Here is a 22,279-nt window from a genome sequence, read left to right on the forward strand (position 1 = left end):
ATCAGTTTTGCTGTCAGTAGATCGGCTTGTTCAGTCCAAACTGTTACTCATTTGTCTTTGGAAGAGGAAGGTATTAAACATCTCCTTGAATTTTCTGGTATATAACTGTTGCACTAAACAATATGTTAACGTGAAGCATTGAAGTTGTTACTGCAAAATTGAGTCATCAATGGTGATGGGCTTACAGGGTGCCAATTGTGCCTGGGGTTACCAGAGTGTCTAGAAACACCACTGCTTATTAGGAACATGAGATGCACAAGAGATTATCTGTAATGGATCAAAATCAAGTTGTAAATGTGTTTGGTTTCACATTTAGGATTCTGTTTGAAAAATGTTTTTGCATTAAGTCTTCATACAAAGTTTGCCACTAGTTCTACTGTTTCAACCTGGACTATAACATTTTATGTTCTGCCTTGTGCTAGGATGATAAGAGCAGCCTAATTATAAACTTATAAAAAGAAATGATAATAAATAATTTTTAATGCTGAGGTTTCTGAGGATGATTTATATGTAACTGCTTTTAGAGGAAGGAAGCTGGAGCACACCGGTGCACCTGACCTATGCTCCAGCTTCCTTCCTCTAAATGTTGCTCATCTGTCTCCGACCCTGAGACGCACCGGTCTGCAGTTCGTCACCAAAGCTGCATTTTACAATTAAATGTTTTTGTTTTACTATCTTGACCGACGATAATGTCAGCAAATTAAACGCGCATCCCTTGGCTGCACACACAGCCCTTTATGCCGTTCTCTCTCCTCATTGGATAAACGTTGTAGGATACAAGGAAAGTTTTCTCCTCGGCTTACAGCAGAGCAGAGTGACTGACAGACCCGTGTTACGGACCAAACACTCTATGTAAGTGATTGCTGTCGGAAGATATAACTATTTAAGACTTATATTAACACAAATATTCCGCTTACTTCTACTTTAATTTCTGCAAATATTACTAGTTCAGTAAAACATGTTTATTTAAACATTAAATGCAATATTCCAGCAAATATGCAGGATGATTAAATCTCCATACAGTGCAAGTACACTGCACACAAACAAAAAGATGCAGACTGGTGTGGACAAACAGGTTAAAAGAGTCCAAACCACAACACAATCAAAAAGCACTACAGCAAAACCACAGCAAGCTGTTAACAGTTTGAAGCGAGGCCGGTGCACCATCATCCACGAACATGGTGAGCACTTCTATTTGGACCCCTTTTGTTTGTCTGTCTCCTGGATCGGTGTCCTGTTAAAAGCAGAAATTCAGCCAAATTCAATATAAACACTGTTAAGAAAACACTTTCATTAAACACCTATGTCAGGGTGTAATTTCAAATTTGTGTCTCAGCCTGAGTAAACCTGTTGTTTACAGTTCCTGTACTATACAGCCTGTGATTCTGATTGCTATTCCTCCCTGTAACAAGTCATTTATCTAACATCACAATTAGTCTGAAGCTGTTTAATGACGGTAAAAAATTAAACATAAGGTAAATATCTTAAATAGTTCTTCTCTGTGCTACTCTGATCAGAGCTGCGTCCCTAATGGTGTGTTACACTTCTCGAGATCATATGTGTAACTGGTAAATTATGAGGAGATAAACAAACAATTATTCTACACAGGAATATTATCATTTACCCATTATGTGTATCTGTTCCATTAGACTTTGGTTTATGACTGACTATAACTATTAAATATATCACTGCCATTGCTGACCGGGAAATGGAAACGGGTGTGAACATAATAAAACACTGCCATAGCAGCCACGTAGACATGATGATAAAATAATGATGATATAATAAGTTAAGTAATAAGGCACACTTTTTCCCCTTTCATTTGGACTCTTAATATTTTTTTAATTTCAATACACAAAGGTATTGGCCTTGTTTTTCATCTGGAGGACCTATGATATGTTGTTTTAGTTGCTTCCTTATGACTGGGGACTTGGCCTTTATAGCTTTTTAATGGTAATTTATTTTACTTGTTAAATATCAAATGAAAAGTGACGAAAAATATATAAGTTGAAATAATCAAGATCTAACATGGGTTAAACTAACTTCTGGTTTTAAATTTGGTCACCACTCAAGAGCATTAAAATTAGCTATCTTTGCTCTTGTAACCTCTGCCACTGACTATATCCTGAAAGTTTTGGCAGCAAATCTAAAAATATCACCCAAATTGGACATTCAGTGGGAATACCCGTTCTATCCATTCTAATTTTACTTTCTATCCACAAGAGCAAACTCAATTCTTGTTTCATTCTGCTGCAGCTGCAGCACTTCACAGTTCTCACAGTAATTAGGGCCCGAGCCTGTGTCAACGACCCAGGGAGGTCCCTATTGTAATTCGACATCCACACCGATCACCGACAAGCAACAAGTAACCAAGCAAGTAATCAAGTAATCAAGTACTCAAGTGACCTGGCAGGAAAAAACGCTACCTTGAAATGCAAATGTTTATTATTATTATTAGGGCCCGAGCGGCGACTGCAAGTCGCCCAGCGAAAGCCCTTTTGAAATCGCGCTGTTTATTATTATTATTATTATTATTATTATTATTATTCTTCTCCGACTTCATGCCCCAATTTCGCCCCTTTCCCCAACGCGAAAATGCTTCTACTTTTGCACGGACGTCCGGCCGGATCCGAAATTCGATATTTTTGGGTGGTCGCACATGGTCGACGCGAAATGCCGAAATAGCGCCCCCTACAAACTTTCAAAATCCCCATAGGGAAGTCGGGTCACTTTGTCCGATGTCAATAAAATTTGGTACACATATGTATTATACCCAGATATGCAAAAAAGCCTCTTGACCTCATGACCTCAACCCAACAGGAAGTCGGCCATTTTGGTTTTGATTTTTCCCGCCTAAAACGAACTCCGCCCACAGCGTTCGCCCGATCAAGTTGAAATTAGGTACGCAACATCGTCAGACCTAGCTGAGCTTATCTTGTGCGCCGTGAGTCCGTAGGTCAAAGGGCGTGGCTGCCAGCGCTCAATTAACTTTGGCGTGCTCGCCATGTAATACGATTGGCTCTCACGCCCACATACTTCATCCAATCAACTTCAAACTTGCTGGACATGACGATGGCTCCGCCCTGAACGTCCCAATATATTAACTTCCCACGTAACTCATAGCGCCCCCCGGTGGTAACAGGAAGTGAACTAAAATTCATTAAAAATACCTAGTTCACCCCATCAACTTCATTCCACTTCTAAAACATGCAGAACCAGTTGGTGAAGCTACATTATGAAGACTGTGAAGCTACGAGTAATGGCGTCCCTGTGGGGGCGTGGCTACCATCAATTCCTCGCCATGAAAATACGTTTGGCTTTTTGATGGCTTTAATGAACTCGTATCATCATGAAATTTGATAGACAGGTCCAGGGTGGAGACCTCTTCCATCTGATAGGGGTGTCGCTCATGTGGCCCCCTAGTGGAAACAGGAAGTGCCATTTTTTGCATCAACATTGTCCGATTTCCACGAAACTTCACATGTGTGATGAGGGACTGACCCTGAACGCACCTGCATGCATACCATTACTGCCCCCTAGTGGACAAACTTTTAACTGCTCATAACTCCCTCATGCTTTGTCCGATTTCCACGAAACTTCACATGTGTGATGAGGGACTGACCCTGAACACACCTGCACGCATCCCATTACTGCCCCCTAGTGGACAAACTTTTAACTGCTCATAACTCCCTCATGCTTTGTCCGATTTCCACGAAACTTCACATGTGTGATGAGGGACTGACCCTGAACACACCTGCACGCATCCCATTACTGCCCCCTGGTGGACGAACCTTTAACTGCTCATAACTCCCTCATGCTTTGTCCGATTCACTCCAAACTTCACATGAGTGATGAGGGGCGGCCCCTGAACGCACCAGACCACGTGCGGTGACTGCCCCCTGGTGGATGAACGAAACATTGCATTTTTGGCCTCCTTCCTGGTTATTTCTCCCTTTCTGCTCCGCGCCACGGCCCCGGCGTGCCTCAGGCCCCGCGGTGGCATGGGCGAGCGAGGGCCCGCCATCGCCGCTTGCGGCTTTAATTAGGGCCCGAGCGGCGACTGCAAGTCGCCCAGCGAAAGCCCTATTGAAATCGCGCTGTTTATTAGGGCCCGAGCGGCGACTGCAAGTCGCCCAGCGAAAGCCCTATTGAAATCGCGCTGTTTATTATTATTATTATTATTCCCACACCCTTAAAACCCCAATTTCGCCCCTTTCCCAAAGGCGAAAATGCGTCTACTTTTGCATGGGTGTCCGGCCGGATCCGAAAAACGATATTTTTGAGTGATCGCACATGGTCGACGCGAAATGGCTAAATAGCGCCCCCTACAATTTTGCCAAAAACCCATAGGGAAAAAAATGACGTTAACGAAAGCGGACCAAAATCGGCACACATATTTATCAATGCGAGATGAACAAAAAATCCTCCTATAGCGAAGCCCGAAACCCAACAGGAAGTCGGCCATTTTGGTTCAAAGTTCGTTTACGCAAAACGAACTCGTCCGAGGGGTTACGCCCGATCGGCTCCAAATTGGGTCCAGAACATCGTCAGACCTAGCTGAGCTTATCTTGTGCTCCGCAGGTCTGTAGCTCAAAGCGCTTGGCCTCTGGCGTGCCCCGAAGTTTGGCGACTGTTTCGGTGCTCGCCATGTAAATACGAACGGCTCTCATGCCCACATACTTGATCGTAGACGCTTCAAACTTGGTGCAAAAATCTATGGCGAGACCCTGAACGATCCGACATATTATTTGCCTACGTCGCTCATAGCGCCCCCCGGTGGTAACAGGAAACGTACAAAAATTCGTTAAAAATACGTAGTTCACTAAATCGACTTTGTTCCACTTCTAGTACATGCTGAACCAGTTGCTGAAGCTACATTATGAACGCTTTGAAGATACGACGAACGGCGTCCGTGTGCCGCCGCGGCGACTGACGATTTTTTGTCGTAAAATTACGTTTGCCTATTACGCGCACATACTTCGTCGTAGCCACTTGAAATTCAAAGGACATGACGTTGGCTCCGCCCTGAACGTTTTGATGTATCGACTTCCTGCCTGGCTCATAGCGCCCCCCGGTGGTAACAGGAAGTACGCAAAAATTCATTAAAAATCTATACTTCACCCGATCAACTTCATTCCACTTCTAATACATGCAGAACCAGTTGCTGAAGCTACATTATGAACGCTGTGAAGATACGACGAATGGCGTCCGTGTGCCGCCGCGGCGACTGACGATTTTTTATCGTACAATTACGTTTGCCTTTTTCGTGGCTTTAACGAAGTCGTGTCCTCACGAAATTTCATACACGGGTCAAGAATGGCGAGCTCTTTCAGCAGATAGAGTCGTTTCCTATGGGCGTGGCTAAATGCCTCAATAGCGCCCCCTTGAAGTTTTTCCGAAATTCTTCATAGACAAATTTTGCTTACTTTGTCGAACACATACGAAACTCGACACACACGTGTATCATACCCAAACATACCAAAAATTGAATTGGAGCCACGCCCTAAACCCAACAGGAAGTCGGCCATTTTGGTGTAGATTTTTCCCGCCTAAAATTAACTCCTCCCAGAGCGTTCGCCCGATCAAGTTCAAATTAGGTATACCACATCTCCAGACCTCGCTGAGCTTATCTTGTGCTCCGTGAGTCCGTAGGTCAAAGGGCGTGGCTGCCAGTGCTCAATTCACTTTGGCGTGTTCGCCATGTCCATACGAGTGGCTCTCACGCCCACATACTTCATCCAATCAACTTCAAACTTGCTGGACATGATGATGGCTCCGCCCTGAACGTCCGGATATATTAACTTCCCACGTAACTCATAGCGCCCCCCGGTGGTAACAGGAAATGTACTAAAATTTGCAAAATGTACATTCTTTGCCCCATCAACTTCATTCCACTTCTAATACATGCAGAACCAGTTGGTGAAGCTCCGTCATGAACGCTGTGAAGCTACGAGTAATGGCGTCCGTGTGGGGGCGCGGCGACAATTCCTCGCCATGACAATACGTTTGCCCTTTGGGTGGCTTTATTGAACTCGTAGCAAAATGAAAATTGGTACACAGGTCAAGGGTCACAACCTCAACGTTTCTATATGGTTGTAGGCGATCTCACTCCTTTCGCCCCCTAGTGGAAACAGGAAGTGCCATATTTTACATCAACATTGTCCGATTTCCACAAAACTTCACATGTGTGATGAGGGACTGACCCTGAACACACCTGCACCCATCCCATTACTGCCCCCTAGTGGACGAACCTTTAACTGCTCATAACTCCCTCATGCTTTGTCCGATTCACTCCAAACTTCACATGAGTGATGAGGGGCCGCCCCTGAATGCACCAGACCACATGCGGTGACTGCCCCCTGGTGGATGAACGAAACATTGCATTTTTTGCCTCCTTCCGGGTTTTTTTCTCCATTTCTGCTCCGCGCCACGGCCCCGGCGTGCCTCAGGCCCCGCGGTGGCATGGGCGAGCGAGGGCCCGCCATCGCCGCTTGCGGCTTTAATTATTATTATTATGCTTCTCCGCGTTTGAACGCGATTTCGACCCCTTTGCCATGCTCGAAAAGTCACCAAATTTTAGTCGCAGGGGGGGAAGCCCGAAAATTTCGATTCTGTGGTGGTCTCGCATGTGGGCGTGGCCAAATGGCACCACAGCGCCCCCTAGACCGCGCATAGGGAATGAGGGTCTGCGACACCGATTTGTCCGAAACTTGGTAAACATATTCATCAACCCGAGATCTTCAAAAAATTTCATAAAATGACATACTCTAAAACCAACAGGAAGTCCGCCATTTTGCTTCAAAGTTTGTAAACGCAAAACGAACTCCTCCGAGGGATTACGCCCGATCGGCTCCAAATTGGGTTCAGAACATCGTCAGACCTAGCTGAGCTTATCTTGTGCTCCGCAGGTCTGTAGCTCAAAGGGGTTGGCCTCTGGCGTGCCCCGAAGTTTGGCGACTGTTTCGGTGCTCGCCATGTAAATACGAATGGCTCTCATGCCCACATACTTGATCGTAGACGCTTCAAACTTGGTGCAAAAATCTATGGCGAGACCCTGAACGATCCGACATATTATTTGCCGACGTCGCTCATAGCGCCCCCCGGTGGTAACACGAAACGTACAAAAATTCGTTAAAAATACGTAGTTGACCAAATCGACTTCGTTACACTTCTAGTACATGCAGACCCGGATGGTGAAGCTACATCATGAACGCTTTGACCCTACGAGCAATGGCGTCTGTGTGCCGCCGCGGCGACTGCCGATTTTTTGTCGTAAAATTACGTTTCCCGATTACGCGCACATACTTTGTCGTAGCCACTTGAAATTCAAAGGACATGACGTTGGCTCCGCCCTGAACGTTTTGATATATCGACTTCCTGCCTGGCTCATAGCGCCCCCCGGTGGTAACAGGAAGTACGCAAAAATTCGTTAAAAATCCATACTTCACCCGATCAACTTCATTCCACTTCTAATACATGCAGAACCAGTTGCTGAAGCTACATTATGAACGCTGTGAAGCTACGACGAACGGCGTCCGTGTGCCGCCGCGGCGACTGACGATTTTTTATCGTACAATTACGTTTGCCTTTTTCGTGGCTTTAACGAAGTCGTGTCCTCACGAAATTTCATACACAGGTCAAGAATGGCGAGCTCTTTCAGCGGATAGAGTCGTTTCCCATGGGCGTGGCTAAATGCCTCAATAGCGCCCCCTTGAAGTTTTTCCGAAATTCTCCATAGACAAATTTCGCTTACTTTGTCGTACACATACGAAACTCGACACACACGTGTATCATACCCAAACATACCAAAAATTGAATTGGAGCCACGCCCTAAACCCAACAGGAAGTCGGCCATTTTGGTTAGCATTTCTTTGACGCAAAACGAACTCCTCCGAGGGAGTTCGCCCGATTGACTTCAAATTGGGCACGGAACATCTCCAGACTGAGCTGATTACGGCTTGTGCTCCGCAGGTGTGTAGGTCAAAGGGCGTGGCTACTAGGGCACGGCCAAGTTCCCGAATTCAGCTAAAAAGGTTTAAATGCTATCACGCCCACAGATTTGATCGCAGCAGCTTCAAACTTGGTGCACATGATGATGGCGTGACCCTGAACGATCCGACATATTATTTTCCTACGTCACTCATAGCGCCCCCCGGTGGTAACAGGAAGTGCGCTAAAATTAATTAAAAATACATAGTTGCCCCCATCAACTTCATTCCACTTCTAAAACATGCCGAACAAGTTGGTGAAGGTATTTCGTGAACGCTATGACGCTACGGCTAATGGCCCCCTTGTGGCGGCGACAGTAATAGCGCTCCATCGTGAACTGCCACCTCCCACGGATTTTGCCCGATTGACTTCATATTCGCTACAGATCATCAGGAGACCGAGCTGGTCAAACACTATTAAAAGCTTTTCTCTACGTCAAACGGCGTGGCTGCTAGGGGGCGACAAAGTTGGTCAACTGCTCGTTTAGTCGCCATGCTATTACGTTTGCCTTCCACGCCCACATACTTGGTCGTAGTCACTTCAAAATTTCAGTACATGATCAGGGGACCGCCCTCTACGCCTCCGTTTGATCGTACGCTAGCTCGCTCAATACGCCCCCTTGTGGACACAGGAAATGTCGCGTTTTGCATCGACATTGTCCGATCGGCTCGAAACTTCACATGTGTGATGAGGTCACGACCCCGAACGCAACGGCCCACATCCCGTTACCGCCCCCTGGTGGACGAAACGTAAACCTGCCGTAACTCCATCGTACGTTGTCCGATTTGCTCGAAACTTCACGTGTTCGACGAGGGGACCGCCCTCGACGCGGCCGCCCGCGTCCGGTTGCGCGCGGGGGTTTTCGAAGAGCGGCCCGGGGGTAGCGGGGACGCCGAGTGGCGTGGAGCGAGGGCCCGTCATAGCCGCTTGCGGCTTTAATTATAACTGTTTCCATGCCAAAGTGTCTTTCTATTAGTATGTGAGGCATGTTTCACTCCCATCACCCCTCCTCATGACCAATTTTTCTCATACTATGTATTGCAATAGATTGTACCGCTTCCATTTGGCTTGTTCTATCACCCTAATGACTGAAAAATTGGTGGCATAACATTCAAATCAGCCAGACACAGAACAGACACATTAAGTGGAGATAATGCAAGATTTGCTTCAATAAGCTTTATTTATAATAACATTTAAAAAGTCATCCAGGGGGCAAGCAAATAAACAATAATCCGATCAAGGTAATTTACTGCTATTGGCTTAGAGGTGGGGGAATGAATAGAAATACATTTTTGCGTGATTTTCAGTAGGTGTAAAGATATTGGTATGGATGCATTTGTGCAGATAACAACAGGCATGTAGTTTCGCACACAGCCCACAGACCACTGACCATCAGACCACATCAGCCAACGCTTCCTGCAGAGCTGCAGCACATAGCAGCAAACCATTGTGCTTTTCACAGTCTTTGCCAAGTACACAAAGTCTCATTCTCACAACGAATCGCTGCCAAGAACCAGTCACTTACTATGGCTCTGGCTGTACTGTAGACAAAGTGGATTTAGTGCAAACTGTTTTAACTGTATTGGAGGACATTTTCTGACAGTTAATTACACTGCAACTGTGGCAAAATGCATTAGCAGCATTTAAGTTGAACCTATTAAAAGATTATAGGCAACTTTAACTCTATGTTACAAATAGCTCCAAAATACAGAGGTGAATTAATTGATTTGTCAATGATATTGCAATATCTCATTTATTATATTGCAAGGATTAAGTTTTGTTTTAAACAGAGTAAACCAGAGTTAGTCCCCGTCCACTGTGATCAACACACAGAGCATCACCATTTTATTCAATGAAACGCCAGATCTTTAATGACAAAGACACAGAGGAATATGATTTGAAAAACGAAGAAAAATGTGCGAGATTGCAGCGGAGCATCAGAAAACAAAAACACAACAAATCATTTCAATGTGCAAAAACAAGACTTCTCTAACAAGTGCAAGAAGGGAGTGAAATCCGCTTCAGTGGCTGTGAACTTGTAGTTATCTATTGCTGTCATGTGTTTACCAAAAAGGCTTGTGAGGTTGGTCATTCAAAGAAATCCACAAGAATTGAAGTCCCTTTTTGATTTGAGCTTAAATCATGTCCGGTAGCAGGAAACTGACCTTTATGATGCATGCAATTTTTCTGTGAAATCAACAGCTTTGGAGCCATGTCATGGTAACTGGCACATTAAAGTCTCAGATTCTGACCTTTTTCCCACACGGATTTAAAAACTTCCACACATATTAAGAGATGGTAGCAAACAGTGTGTGTTCTCCTAATGTAAAGTCATAGAGAGTCATCAGAGATTTGCCTTTTATCCAGGGAACCAATGCTGCACCAAGTCTCATGATCACCCCTTTTATTCTAAGCTGTGTATATGTACAATATCACCCTACAACTGTACTGTATCTGTGTTTTCTGGACTAATTTTGACTTTTTAAAGTGATATGTTGGCCATGAAAAGACGGTAGTTCACTAGTGTCCACCATACAAAAGGCATGAGATTCGAAGCCCAAAGTCAGAGTCTGTGATGTAGACAAACATAAACACAGTTTCAATTCAGCTAACTATCCCTATAAAACACAAGACATAGAAATATTTATGGCACATTTATCAAAGTAAAAAATGAACATAATCTCTCGTTTCACCCAGTTAAGCCCGCATTTGTTAGTAAATCGACTACAGGCGTCAATGCAGCTTTAACATTCTGTGGAATGTAGCTTCATATCAATGAGAATCAAAATGGCAAAAACCACCCACACAGTCTGTCCTCTCTGTTGTGGAGAAACTCTAAGACAGGTCTCCATGGAGCTGGCCCAGGCACTCAGAGGCACCATGACCGGTGTTAGAGACCAAACAGACGGGGAGACACGGTTGAGGCCAGAGGTAGGTGTTGCGGCCTTCACATCAGCTCATGAAAATGGCAACAGACAAAAATGCCTGCGTCTTTACCAGCAAACAGTGCTGAATTCATATCTGACCATCAGCACATGTGATCAGACAGGTTCATACTGTAAAAACAAAGCTGGTACAGATGAATCGCCCATTCACTGAACGCATCTCCTCATTTACAGAATCTCACAGAAACCTTTTTACCACCCGATGATGACAAGCAGCATCCATTCCAAGAGATACGATAAATTATTATTGCAGTATTTACAAATACTAAATAGGGATCTTTTAAGATTATAAAATGAGCCACAGTAAATTGCTATCAAGGCCAATAAATGCAACTAAAATGCAAGCATTGCAAATGTGCCCCGCAGCAACAGCTATCACTCAGGGGAAACAAAATGTTTACTTGCAACACATAGACTTTAATCCTCTGATGTGCATAGTCCTGAAAAACCTCTACATGTCATGTAGTGCTATTAATGTTAATTCTCACTCCAAACTTAGCTGTGTTAATACAGAGTATTTGGATAGGCAACACATGGCAGTACGGTATACTGCACGAGCTTGGCTGATGTTATAGCATGTTCTTTTTGTGTGTTATAATTGGACAAACAGTGGCACCTAGTGTTGATTTTTCGCAAAATGATTTTTTGATTTTCTTTGACTAGATTTACTTTGTTGACAAATAATATTTAATCATTTTCGAAGGACCTTAAATAAGAAATGTCTTTGGTCAGTCCTGCAGTTCCTCACTTGTACAACACGTACACGTGTGTTCAGAAAACTAGTCCCAAATCTCTTGAATTCCCAGGCAAGAAAATGGAGTAAGAAAGATAACAAAAGCAAACTCAAAGAGCATAAACCCACCCCTTTACAACTGCTTCATGTTTTTATGATAAAATCACTATCATTCTGCTTTTGACCAGGTGATCTGGCCTTGAGCTGTGACATTAACAGTTCCTCTATGATTAGGAGTCGTCCAAAAAATAAACCCAAACAAACTCAACCTTCAGACTCTATGGTGTAAGTGCATTCATTGGTTTCACTCCCATTTGTCTGTGTGTGCGTAATATTTGACTCTCAGCTGTCTGGAGCCACAGTGACATGGTGCTGTGGGGTCTAGCTCTGAGAGAAGTACTCAAGAACGAGGCGGAGGTGTCCCAGGCGGTCTTTGAGCGAGGTCAGGGACAGGACGGTGGTCTGATAGGCGGGGTCCAGCTGGAGGACAGAGAGCAGCCACCAGCACCAGGCAGGACCATTGGACGAGGCCTGTAACACAATAAGAGCAGAAACACAAGAGTCTTTTTTAGCAGAAATCACTTGAAATTACTGAGCTCTGTTTTTCAAGCACACTCTCATCCAGTTTCTAAATTGTGTTTTTCTCAACTTCCAACTCACCAACTGATGTTTTTAGTTATTTCACTGAAATAACCCTATCAACATTATCAACAACCTTTCAACATAATGTTACTATTCTGCCATGATGGAGCTCTGTATGTGTTTTAATCATAAAACAAATACTGAACTTAAAAATAAAAAGAAGAGAACAAATTATCTCTTCTTCTAAGAATGACCAATCAAAAACAAGAAATACATTTTCATTCTAAACTGCATTTATTGGGACAGGGGCTACCAAGTGAAACAAAATTATAAATTAACAAGTCACATTGGTTGGTTTGCTGTGTAACTTGGCAGTAATGTTTCATATACATGATTTATACTAAATGGACAGACACGACTGTAGAAAATGTTGTTAGAAAATAGTTACAAAGACCTATAATAATTATCATTTAATTATTAATTGAAGCTGTTACTATAGTGACCAGGACTGGCTATTTTGTCGCACTCAAAATATAGTATAGTACAGAGGACTTAGAGGTGAAGGGTTGCAACCACTGTCACAACTGTGTTAAAGCCCCTACCTGTATGTTCTCCTCCTTCTCTGGCATTGTGCCATATTGTCTGTTGATCTGCTCACGAATGCGGCTGCCGAGGCGCTGGTACCAGTCCTGAGCCTGCTGGTACACGCTGTCATGGAGCTGCTGCAAAAGCTCCAACTCACTACCATCAATCTGGGAGAGAGAGAGAGAGAGAGAGAGAGAGAGAGAGAGAGAGAGAGATACGCAGCGAGTGAGAGAGTGGTCCAGATGTAACACTTTGTGTATCTTCTTTCAGTGTTGGTGGAGTGTGATTTTAAGACGCTGACCTTAAGGTCCTCCAGGTACTCAATATCAGCAGTGTGGTAGCCGTCTCTCTGACCTCTCTTAATCACCCTGAATCTGCTGCCACCCACGGTGTCCACATAGGACCGTCCATCAGGCAGCAGCTCCAGACTAAGGATCTCCAGCATACAGCCATAGTCTGCAAACCTGCGGCACATGAAACAAAAACATGAAATGACCCAGAACATATTAATATATAATATTTAACATATTGCTTAAAAAAAGGCTACTGTTCACGCATTATTCACTTTTTATACTTTGTACTTTTTTAAAGATCAATATGTCTGTTTGAAAGAATACATGTACCTTTTCTGTCTTTAAGTAAAAAATGTTTTTTTATTTAGTTTATAATACTCAGAGGTTTTAAAGGGGTTGTATTGTAAATGATGCTTTTTATGAACTTACAGACTCAGTATAATGGTGTCCAGAAAAGAATTGGTAGAATTATGAACTATAATTTAACTTAGCATTAATAATCCTGATGACATCATATTTTGGCACTAGCAACATATATCTGGTGGAGGATGGATACAGAGCAGATCTCATGGCAGATTGGTGACCATGCTGCTATTTTCCATCCCCTCAGGGTCACATACTGTATGACTGTTTTAAGCCTTGCCTGCTGTGCTGCCGGCATGTTCTGTACCACTGACAGTCATTAGGGTGCACGTAGCTTGCTGTGTGATTCACAGTTAGAGAAATGTCAAACATGGTCTGTCCATTGCCCAGAGAGTCTGGTCAAAATAACTGTAAACACCTGTGTAAACCCACAGGGAATGGACCTTCAAATTTATATACATTTTCAGTTCATTTAATTTTGTTTTATTATTACCTACCAAAATACATTCATTTCACCTGAGTAGGCTGCTCTGGATAATTAATCAAAGTACAGAGAAATGTGAAGGGGTTGTTTCTGTGTATTACATACCCTTTGCCATGCTCATAGCTGCACATGCCAAATTTCTTGGTGCCAGTCTCCATGCAGCGGCGCATCATCAGCCGGTACCGAGGTTCAAATATGTGCAGGGGGCAAGGAACTCCGGGGTAGGCCACCGTGCAAACAAATATAGGGATGTCCCTAGTAAGACTGCAAAGGAAGAGACAGAGGAGAAATCAGGAAGAGAGTCTGAAGGTCTGCTACCATAAATCCAGAGTGTGGACTGTATTATGTGCAGCTGAGAGATGCCTACTTGGAAAGTTCAGCCATCTCAGCATCGTGGACCTGTTTCCTCTCAGCCAACTGTGAGGGGAAAAGGTGGGTCATGATGTCCTGAAGAAGAACTGTGGGGTTGTACTTCCTGTTTTTGAAGTACTAGGGAGAGAAGAGTGGAAGCAGGTTATCAGCAGCCACACACAATAATATAAACACTCAAAAGAAATCATTGTATTCTAGCAACACAACTAGTATTACCAACTCATGGTTTCATGTCTCTGTCAATTTGTTGAGTTTAATGTTTCAAGTGGCACAGTGATCTTGACCGTTGACTTTTGAAAACCAAATCCTTATTAGTTCATTTCTGAGTCAAGGTGAAAGTGCCAAACTATACAGAAAATCCCTCAAGGCAGTGTTAATAAAAAAAAGCATGTATTATGATGTCACATCACCCCAAACCTTTGACCTTCAACCTCCTGAAAGTACATGCAATTTTTGAAAAGATTCCTTCGAGGTGTTCTTGAGAGATCATGTTCAAAACAACCAAAGATCATCAGTTACCTTGACCTTTGACCACCAAAATCTAAGTTCAACTTTGCTTGTATCAAATTGTTAAAACAAAGTGTTAGTGACATATCACAAAACACAGCCATGTAATTAACATCCAGGCTGGTAATCTACATCTCTCTCAGTTGTCCCAAGGAAAACATAAGTATGAGAAACCAGGTAGCTCTCTGGTCCCTTGTACAGTACTTGACGTGAATTTGATAGCAGAGTTATCAGATACAAATGGTAGAGAATCATTTTTATCAAACTAAAGCTAAAACAAAAGCAGTCAGATCCAGCTGACCCAGACTGAGCTAAATCTGGTATCTGAAGGCCACAGCCTGCTAGACAACAACAAAGCTTTAATAATTAATCAGCTTTTAAAATGGAGATGTTCACAAAGCTAAAAAAAAAACAGACTCTTTCCTATTCAGTTGAAAATAGACACATAAAAGTGTCTGTGGGTGGTTACCTCTTGCAGTGGCTGTTTGCAGAGTGGACAGCGGAGGTTGTGGTCCAGACTCCGCTCTATGCAGTTTTTACAAAAAGTGTGACCACAGGGAGTAGTGACTGGTTCAAAGAACAACCTTCAGAGAGCGGAGAGATGTGAGCTTTAGTCAAAACAAACTTGCAGAGGAGGGATGTTCATGCTATTTGTACAGTAGATGTAAGCGCTGCTTATTTGTATACATTAACCAGAGAGAGAGGAGAGAGCAAGAACACAAGGCAGCAGGCAGCAATGCAGTATTGATTGGGAGAGCACTCCAGGACACCGACCTAATGCAGAGAGGGCACTCAAAGTCCGACACGGTAAGGACACTCAGAGTCTTCCCTCTGTGGTGACTGCTTTCACCTGAAAGAGAGGGCGGACACATCACAGTTTGTTTCAAACTCTATGATGAATTTACACTAGTGAGGAAGAAAAGGGAAAAGAAAGAAGGAGATACCCCTGCCGTGCCCTTCTTCTTTCCTCATCATCATCTCCTCGTCGTCTTCAGCAGCAGGGAGGAAGGAAACAGCTTGGCAGAGGCTGAGGCAGCACTCGGTACCTGTATCGTGTTTCACCTTGAAGCCCGAAACACAGTGTGATCAGTCGAGGGTTTATATTTACATTCGAGCACCTCCAAAACCAAACATTTCTCTCTGTCCTCTCCTTACCTGTTGTGCGTCTCTCCTCCCTTTCCCCTCCCCCTCTTCTCCAGGTGGATGTTTGAAGCCCTCAGGGTGCGTTGGCCCCTGAGAGCCGCTGAGGCTGGTGATGGGACAGGGCTCTTTCAAGTACTCTGACACCACCTGCAGGATGCAGGACACCTCCTCCGGCACTGCCATGCCCTCTGCCTCCAGGATCTAACATTGTATCCATTTCACAACACAAACAAGTCACATAAAGGGTGAAGACGGCTGTTAGATTCTTGTTATAATTTCAAAATGTTTCATGTGAAATATGTGTTACTATTTTATATATTTAAAATGAATTTATTGCTTGAAAGACACATTTGTGGTGTTTTTAAAAGCAGCGTTAGTGCTTCTGCAGCTACCTCCTCCTCCTAGAATAAGGTAATAACCCTAGTCTAAGATAATAACATCTAAGTTAGGAGAATATATTGACTACAAGAAGACAACCAAAACTAAACCTGGACTGAAATGAAAACAAACATAATAGCACATTTTTCAAAGAAAGAGGACAATCTCTGTCTCTAATAACCACAGACTGCACCCACACATACTGGAAACTATCTTTAATCAGAGCAGATGATCATGCACGCCATGTTTGGCTTCTGAACAGATGAATCATAATGTGACCTATAATTAAAAATCACACATTTAAACTTGCTTGGTGTATTAAATCGCACAGTATTCTTCACGATTATTATTTCTGTGGAAATGCACATTAACCTCCCAGCAGAGGAGCAGTCAGAGATGTAAACGAACCTTCTTGATCTGGCTCTTTGCAGGAGCAAAGTCGGCTTGAAGTTTTAGGCAATGGTGGAACTGGATGAGGGCTTCTGTCTGCTGACCCATTTCCAGCAGTACATTCCCTTTACGAAAGAAGCCCTGCACAAACACAACAGCGCAATCAGCACATCAATGCCTGTAAAAGTGAATGGCACATGTCAAACATCTGGTTGCAGAGATTATAAGAATTCTATAACACAATGATACACTATTGCGTTATAAAATGTATTTATTCTTGCTTCTTTTGCACTGATAGTCATTTGCATAATGTATCAAATGTGATGTGAAATTTACAAGTGATACCTCTGGAAATAAAACAACATGATATAAATGAGCGCACACAGTGTGTGTTTCTGCATTAGCACTGAGCCACCCACTGGCATGAAGTGATTAAATGACATTATGACATAAGTAACTGTTTGTATAACACTGTGAATGACATAACTCCAATAAAGAGAAAATCTTTTTAAAGCCCCTCCGAGGAACTTTCATGTTTTGCCGGAATGAAGACTGCATTTCCCATGAGCTCTAGCGCGTATTGTCGTAAAGACACTTATCTGGCTCGCGCGTCAGGGCTCCAGACTAACTTTTTTGTGAGCAGGAGAACCGAGCCTCGGTAAGCCCGCCGCGGAGTGTGAGACAGACGTGGAGCACCAGAGGACCGCTGAGGTTAGTGACACCGAGCTGCTCCGCCTGCCTCGGCTGTCGGTGCGGAGAAGCTTCTCACTCTTTTTTTTTCTTTTTCTCTCCATCTCTGTCTTCTGTCAAATTGCTCTGCTAGTCTCTGTCGGCGCATGCGCGTAGTCGGTTGCAGTAAATCGCTCTGTCTTTCCGAGGAAATGCTGGGTGAGTCGACTACTACATAATAATAACAAAATAACTACAAAGATAAAACAGTATTGAATGGACACATAAACAAATGTGGGTAATGTAGATTCATCCACATTAATATGAGACTCTTTTATAACCAAAAGCAACCTTCACTGGGCATCTTTAAACAGGTCAGCTTTGCACACTGAGTTAAAATACATTTACAAAACACATTAAATTAAAAAAAAAAAAAAAGCCAGCAGATTTTCCTCTGTGGTTCTTTGTGTGTCATTCAATTCAGTGTTACAAAACCAACACACAAATCCCTTCTGCAATTACATTCAGGTGATCTGAAGTGAAATGGCAGCTTTAAATGTAGCATTGTATACTTCTTTGTTGCTTTGTAGGAAAATAAAAGACACCATAATATGTGAAACGTAATGTCTGGTCATAACTGTCCTGACTCTCACCTCGGTCCAGTTGGGACGAAGGCAGCAGAGGTAGTCGAGGTCTGTCAGTGCGTCAGAGAAACGCAACAGGCCCCAGTTGGCTTCAGCTCTGTACACCTTCAAGCTCAGATCATCTGGGGCTGAGGATAGTAAAAACAGAAAAGTTAAGACAGGGAGAAAGAGACGGTGCAAAACTCATTACATTCCTGTACAACTTACACTCTAAGTAAGTATGATGAAAAAAAAAATTCACAGACCTGAGGTTCTAAATTCCTAGTGGTGCATATGACTGAATAACGCATGACTGATCTCCATCAAATGCTCTTTCTTAATCACTTTCAATATACATTTGCCACAGTACACTTTTATAAATTTTACGGAACAACATTAATATTGTTACAAACCTAAAACAAAGGTACAGGTACAAGATTGGAACACAATAGACTGGTGTCATCAGAGAATACGATCACTTCTCACTGTAGTATCTGGGACATTAAAGATTTGACATTGATGTATTAAGCCCCTGCTATAAACAGAAAGTGAAATTTGAGCAGCTTATATAAACTGTGTTTTTGGTTCCAACAAATGAAATATCTTCATTCATCTGCTACACCAACATGTGTGTCTTTTCAAGGCTTTAAGAGAAACTACTACTATTAATAAGGGATTTAATCAGATTTGTATGACTGGCGATGCCCACATAATACAATCTTACAATCGTAAAATGACCAGGCCCAACCTTTAACTGCCGCACAGGAATCTGCCAGGAAATCATTACACAAGGAGAGCACTAACAGAAGGTAAGCACTAAGCAGCAGTGTTTAATTGGATTGGCAGACAGCAAACATGTAGGTTAACAGTACGTTGATTCGCTGAAGCACAAACACTCCTACGATCCCCAGGACGCCTACTGACAAGATAAACTCATCTAGGGCAGAATTTGTCCCTTTTTTGCTTTCTCTCTGCTGCATATAGAGAAAATAAGGTCAGTTGCACCAACACAGGCAAGTGCAGAAGATAAGAGAGTGCACAGATGAAGTGGAAGAAAAGTTGTTTGCAAAGCTGTTTCTAGAAATTTAAGGCATCCTCCAAGCTATGAAAAAAATTACACAACATCCTCGTTACATATTGTCTTCTTTTCAGTGCATGTGTTGTTGACCGCAGCAATGCACAGAAACCCTGTTCTAAACAGAAATCGTCTCAGCCTGTGTCCAATATTTTTCCAGTCAACAGCTGTTGGATTAAATATCAAGATGATGCATGTGAACTTCTCCAGTGCATGTTTCTTACTCTGCAGAAAAACATTTGTGTTTGTCACTCTGCCTAAACGGTTCAATGTGCACATGGGGGAAAAAACAAGAATCTAACAAGAAAGAAGAAACATCTGCAGACTGATAACTGACCCAGATATACATTCAGGCCACTCCCACACCCGATACAGTAAATACCTGTGGTTTCCCCCTATTTCCTGTTATTATACCTGTATCTCACTAGTGAGCTTATATCAGCTGTGATGTGTGGCAGGAGTGCACAATTCTCTGTCATCTTTTAGGGTGACTACTTAGCAGTCCATGGACAGCAGATGTAAAATAGTCTTTAGGCTAATTCTGGCATGTTTACATTTATTTAAATGTTTTATTAATGTGCATTGTCGCTGATTATTAAACATTTAAATAAATAAATCAGTAGACTGGGAATCAGCTATGACTGTGTAGCTACTAGTGCACAAAAGTGGGACTTCATACTAGTCTGTCTGTCTTTGTTTTATGGCATTGTGATTAACGTCCACACACAAGACAGCGTCCTGTACAGTGTCTGCAGCTGTAGCGATGTCTTACATGTGCGCCTTACCTAAGTCTAGCCCCTCATTGGTGATGCGTAAAGCTTCCACGAACTCGTTGGCTTTGAGCTTCTCCTGTACATGGCACTGCATTCTGGTCTCGTCGGGGCAGCACTTCTCCACGACACCGATGAGCAAAACGTTGTTCTTCATGCCTTTCACCTCTTTTTGTTTTAACCGCACTTTGCACGAGGGGCATTTGGACGGGAGGATCTGTCCCCCGACGCACCTCCGGCAGAACGTGTGGCCGCACGACATGGTCACCGGCTCGCACATCAGGAAGAGACAGAGCGGACACTCCAGCAGATCCATGGTTGGACCGGACGGGTTATGTCACCGCAACAACAGTGTCCTGTGCAAAGGGAGGCTGCTGCTGGTTCCCGTCGAAGCGCTGTAGTCGGTGAAGCTCCTCTGTCAAGTAGTGGTAGTAGTAGCGCATGGACCATTTAAATAACGCACCAGCAGCCAGCGATACAGTAAATGTTTCTCCCCCTTTCTATCTCGTCTGCCTGACCGGTTTGTATCCAGCTAGGCTAATGCTAATTCCAGCTCTCATATGCTCACCTCACAGATTTCCTCTTCGTATAAATCTGACATTATCCATTTTCTGTCCTAACTTAGACTTTGGCTTGGGGCACACAACATCTTCCCTTCTAAAGGCAGGTTGAATAAAAAAAAATATAAATAAAAGTCAGCTTCCGGGGTCCAATGCGCCGCTCCAAACTCCATAAACGCAGCCCTAGACAAAGCTGAATATCCACACATTAATATTATTCCTCCCTAGTAGTGGCCACTGTCCGCTTTTAACCCCTGTGGGGACGTATGCACGACCACAAAAGCTAGGTTACCGTTTAACATCATTACGTTACATAAATAAAGACCACGTGACGCAGCAGCGCGCACTCCGATTGGATGAAAGGATGTCTTTCCGCCCTGTTGTGAAACCCAAGGATGCCGAGTTTCATAACATAATTCCTGCGACAGCACTTGTTAGATATTTGTTCGGTTTAATGAAACGCTCCGTGGGTAAACGTATTAATGATGTGAAGCTTCCTGTCACCGTGGCGAGGACCGTTTGGCTCAGGACTGTACAGAAAATACCTTGTCACAGTGAAGGGAATCCCAGCAGATGATAACAATAATAGCCAGGGGGCGGGGTGGGAGAACTGTGACATAAACCCTGTTACGTTCGTCCTCGCTTTTTTTTTTCACTTATATACCACAAACAAGTGTTTACAAATGTGTATAATGCAAGGTTATTAAGATCCCGTGGAAGTGCAAACTGCGCATTGAGGCTGAACCTGCCTTTTTTTTTATTTTTTAAAGGTATGTGGCTGTCAGCATGGCAAGAATGTGCTGCAGAACAGAGCAGTTTTATAACAAAACTTGTGTGCATCTGTTACACAATGCAGTGCATGTTGGGAAAAGCCTTTCTCAGTGAAACGAGGCCAGGATCTGCAGCTGGCCACACAAACGTAATTGTGAAATGCATGCTTTAGAACATATAAAATAAGTGTAGTAAATTACACATTTGCTTTACCAAGTGCCAATTACCCCTCAATCGTTGGGTTATGTTTTTGTCAAATACCTTCCATACATATCATTAACCTTATTGAAACTGCCTTGTGTCACAGAAGTAGCCTACACCTATATCTAAAAAATAATAATTTAACTCCTTAATGGACAATTCTGGGCAAATTCAGCTTGGGGCTATAATTTCCTAATATTTTACGTCTAAAAGAATGATTCTGAAAATTTTCTTTTTAATGTCTCCTGTTATGCAGTAGTTCTGTCTGTCCCCACATCACCACAGCAGCGTATAATGGGGGCAGACTGATCTTAGGCTATTTACATCCCACAAAACCGCATTTTTTTCTTCCACAGACAACATCAAGGCAAGGCAATTTTATTTATTTATTTGTGATGGCTATTCAAACAAACAACGAAGGGTTTGTTTACTTCAAGGAAGCCGACATGTGGGGCTTCGATTAGCTCAGTTGGTAGAGCGGGCGCCCCATATACAGAGGCTATAGTCATTGCTGCAGCCGGCCCCATATTGAACCTGACTCAGGAGCCTTTGCTGCATGACATTCCCCCTCTCTCTACCTCTCATTTCTTGTCTGTCTCAACTACACTGTCCATTAAAGGCAAAAAGCCATGTTTGTAAACGGAGCTGTAATACAAAGTCTCGCAAAGTCTTGTGCGACAGTCAAGTTGATGGCTCACTATGTTTACAGGCAGAATAAACTCTCACTGCTACAAAACGTTGTGCCTCCGAGTTGATATTCCTTTGTTGATAAATCAAACGGGAGGGCTTCATGACTCTGGCATGAGACTCTGTGTACAAACATGTTGGCTTTTTGAAGTAAACAAA

At 43.2% G+C, this 22,279-nt stretch overlaps 1 protein-coding gene across 1 annotated transcript; it reads right to left on the bottom strand.

Annotated features, from left to right (window-relative positions):
* Window positions 1-10,171: 10,171 nt before the first annotated feature.
* On the bottom strand, window positions 10,172-20,783 carry lonrf4 (LON peptidase N-terminal domain and ring finger 4). Its single transcript, XM_085788350.1, has 12 exons — window positions 19,917-20,783; window positions 18,087-18,205; window positions 16,783-16,905; window positions 16,009-16,197; window positions 15,798-15,915; window positions 15,628-15,703; window positions 15,323-15,437; window positions 14,342-14,463; window positions 14,080-14,238; window positions 13,136-13,298; window positions 12,852-13,001; window positions 10,172-12,198 (listed from the first exon to the last, which is right to left on the bottom strand). The coding sequence occupies exons 1-12, from the start codon at window positions 20,215-20,217 to the stop codon at window positions 12,049-12,051; spliced, it is 1,785 nt and encodes a 594-aa protein (XP_085644476.1). The 5' UTR covers window positions 20,218-20,783; the 3' UTR covers window positions 10,172-12,048.
* Between the last annotated feature and the right edge of the window lie 1,496 nt (window positions 20,784-22,279).

This window comes from Trachurus japonicus, chromosome 10 (assembly GCF_045865225.1).
Source record: "Trachurus japonicus isolate A0001 chromosome 10, Traja_1.0".
NCBI classification, from domain to species: domain Eukaryota; kingdom Metazoa; phylum Chordata; class Actinopteri; order Carangiformes; family Carangidae; genus Trachurus; species Trachurus japonicus.

Bases quoted from the DNA above. Each gene is read 5' to 3' on its own strand.
- lonrf4 (XM_085788350.1), bottom strand. From the start codon at position 20,217: ATGGATCTGCTGGAGTGTCCGCTCTGTCTCTTCCTGATGTGCGAGCCG. The intron at 16,906-18,086 runs GTGAGAGTCAGG...GTGTTTGTGCAG, and splicing joins TTCGTCCCAACTGGACCGAG to GGCTTCTTTCGTAAAGGGAA. The intron at 16,198-16,782 runs GTTCGTTTACAT...ATACAATGTTAG, and splicing joins CAAAGAGCCAGATCAAGAAG to ATCCTGGAGGCAGAGGGCAT.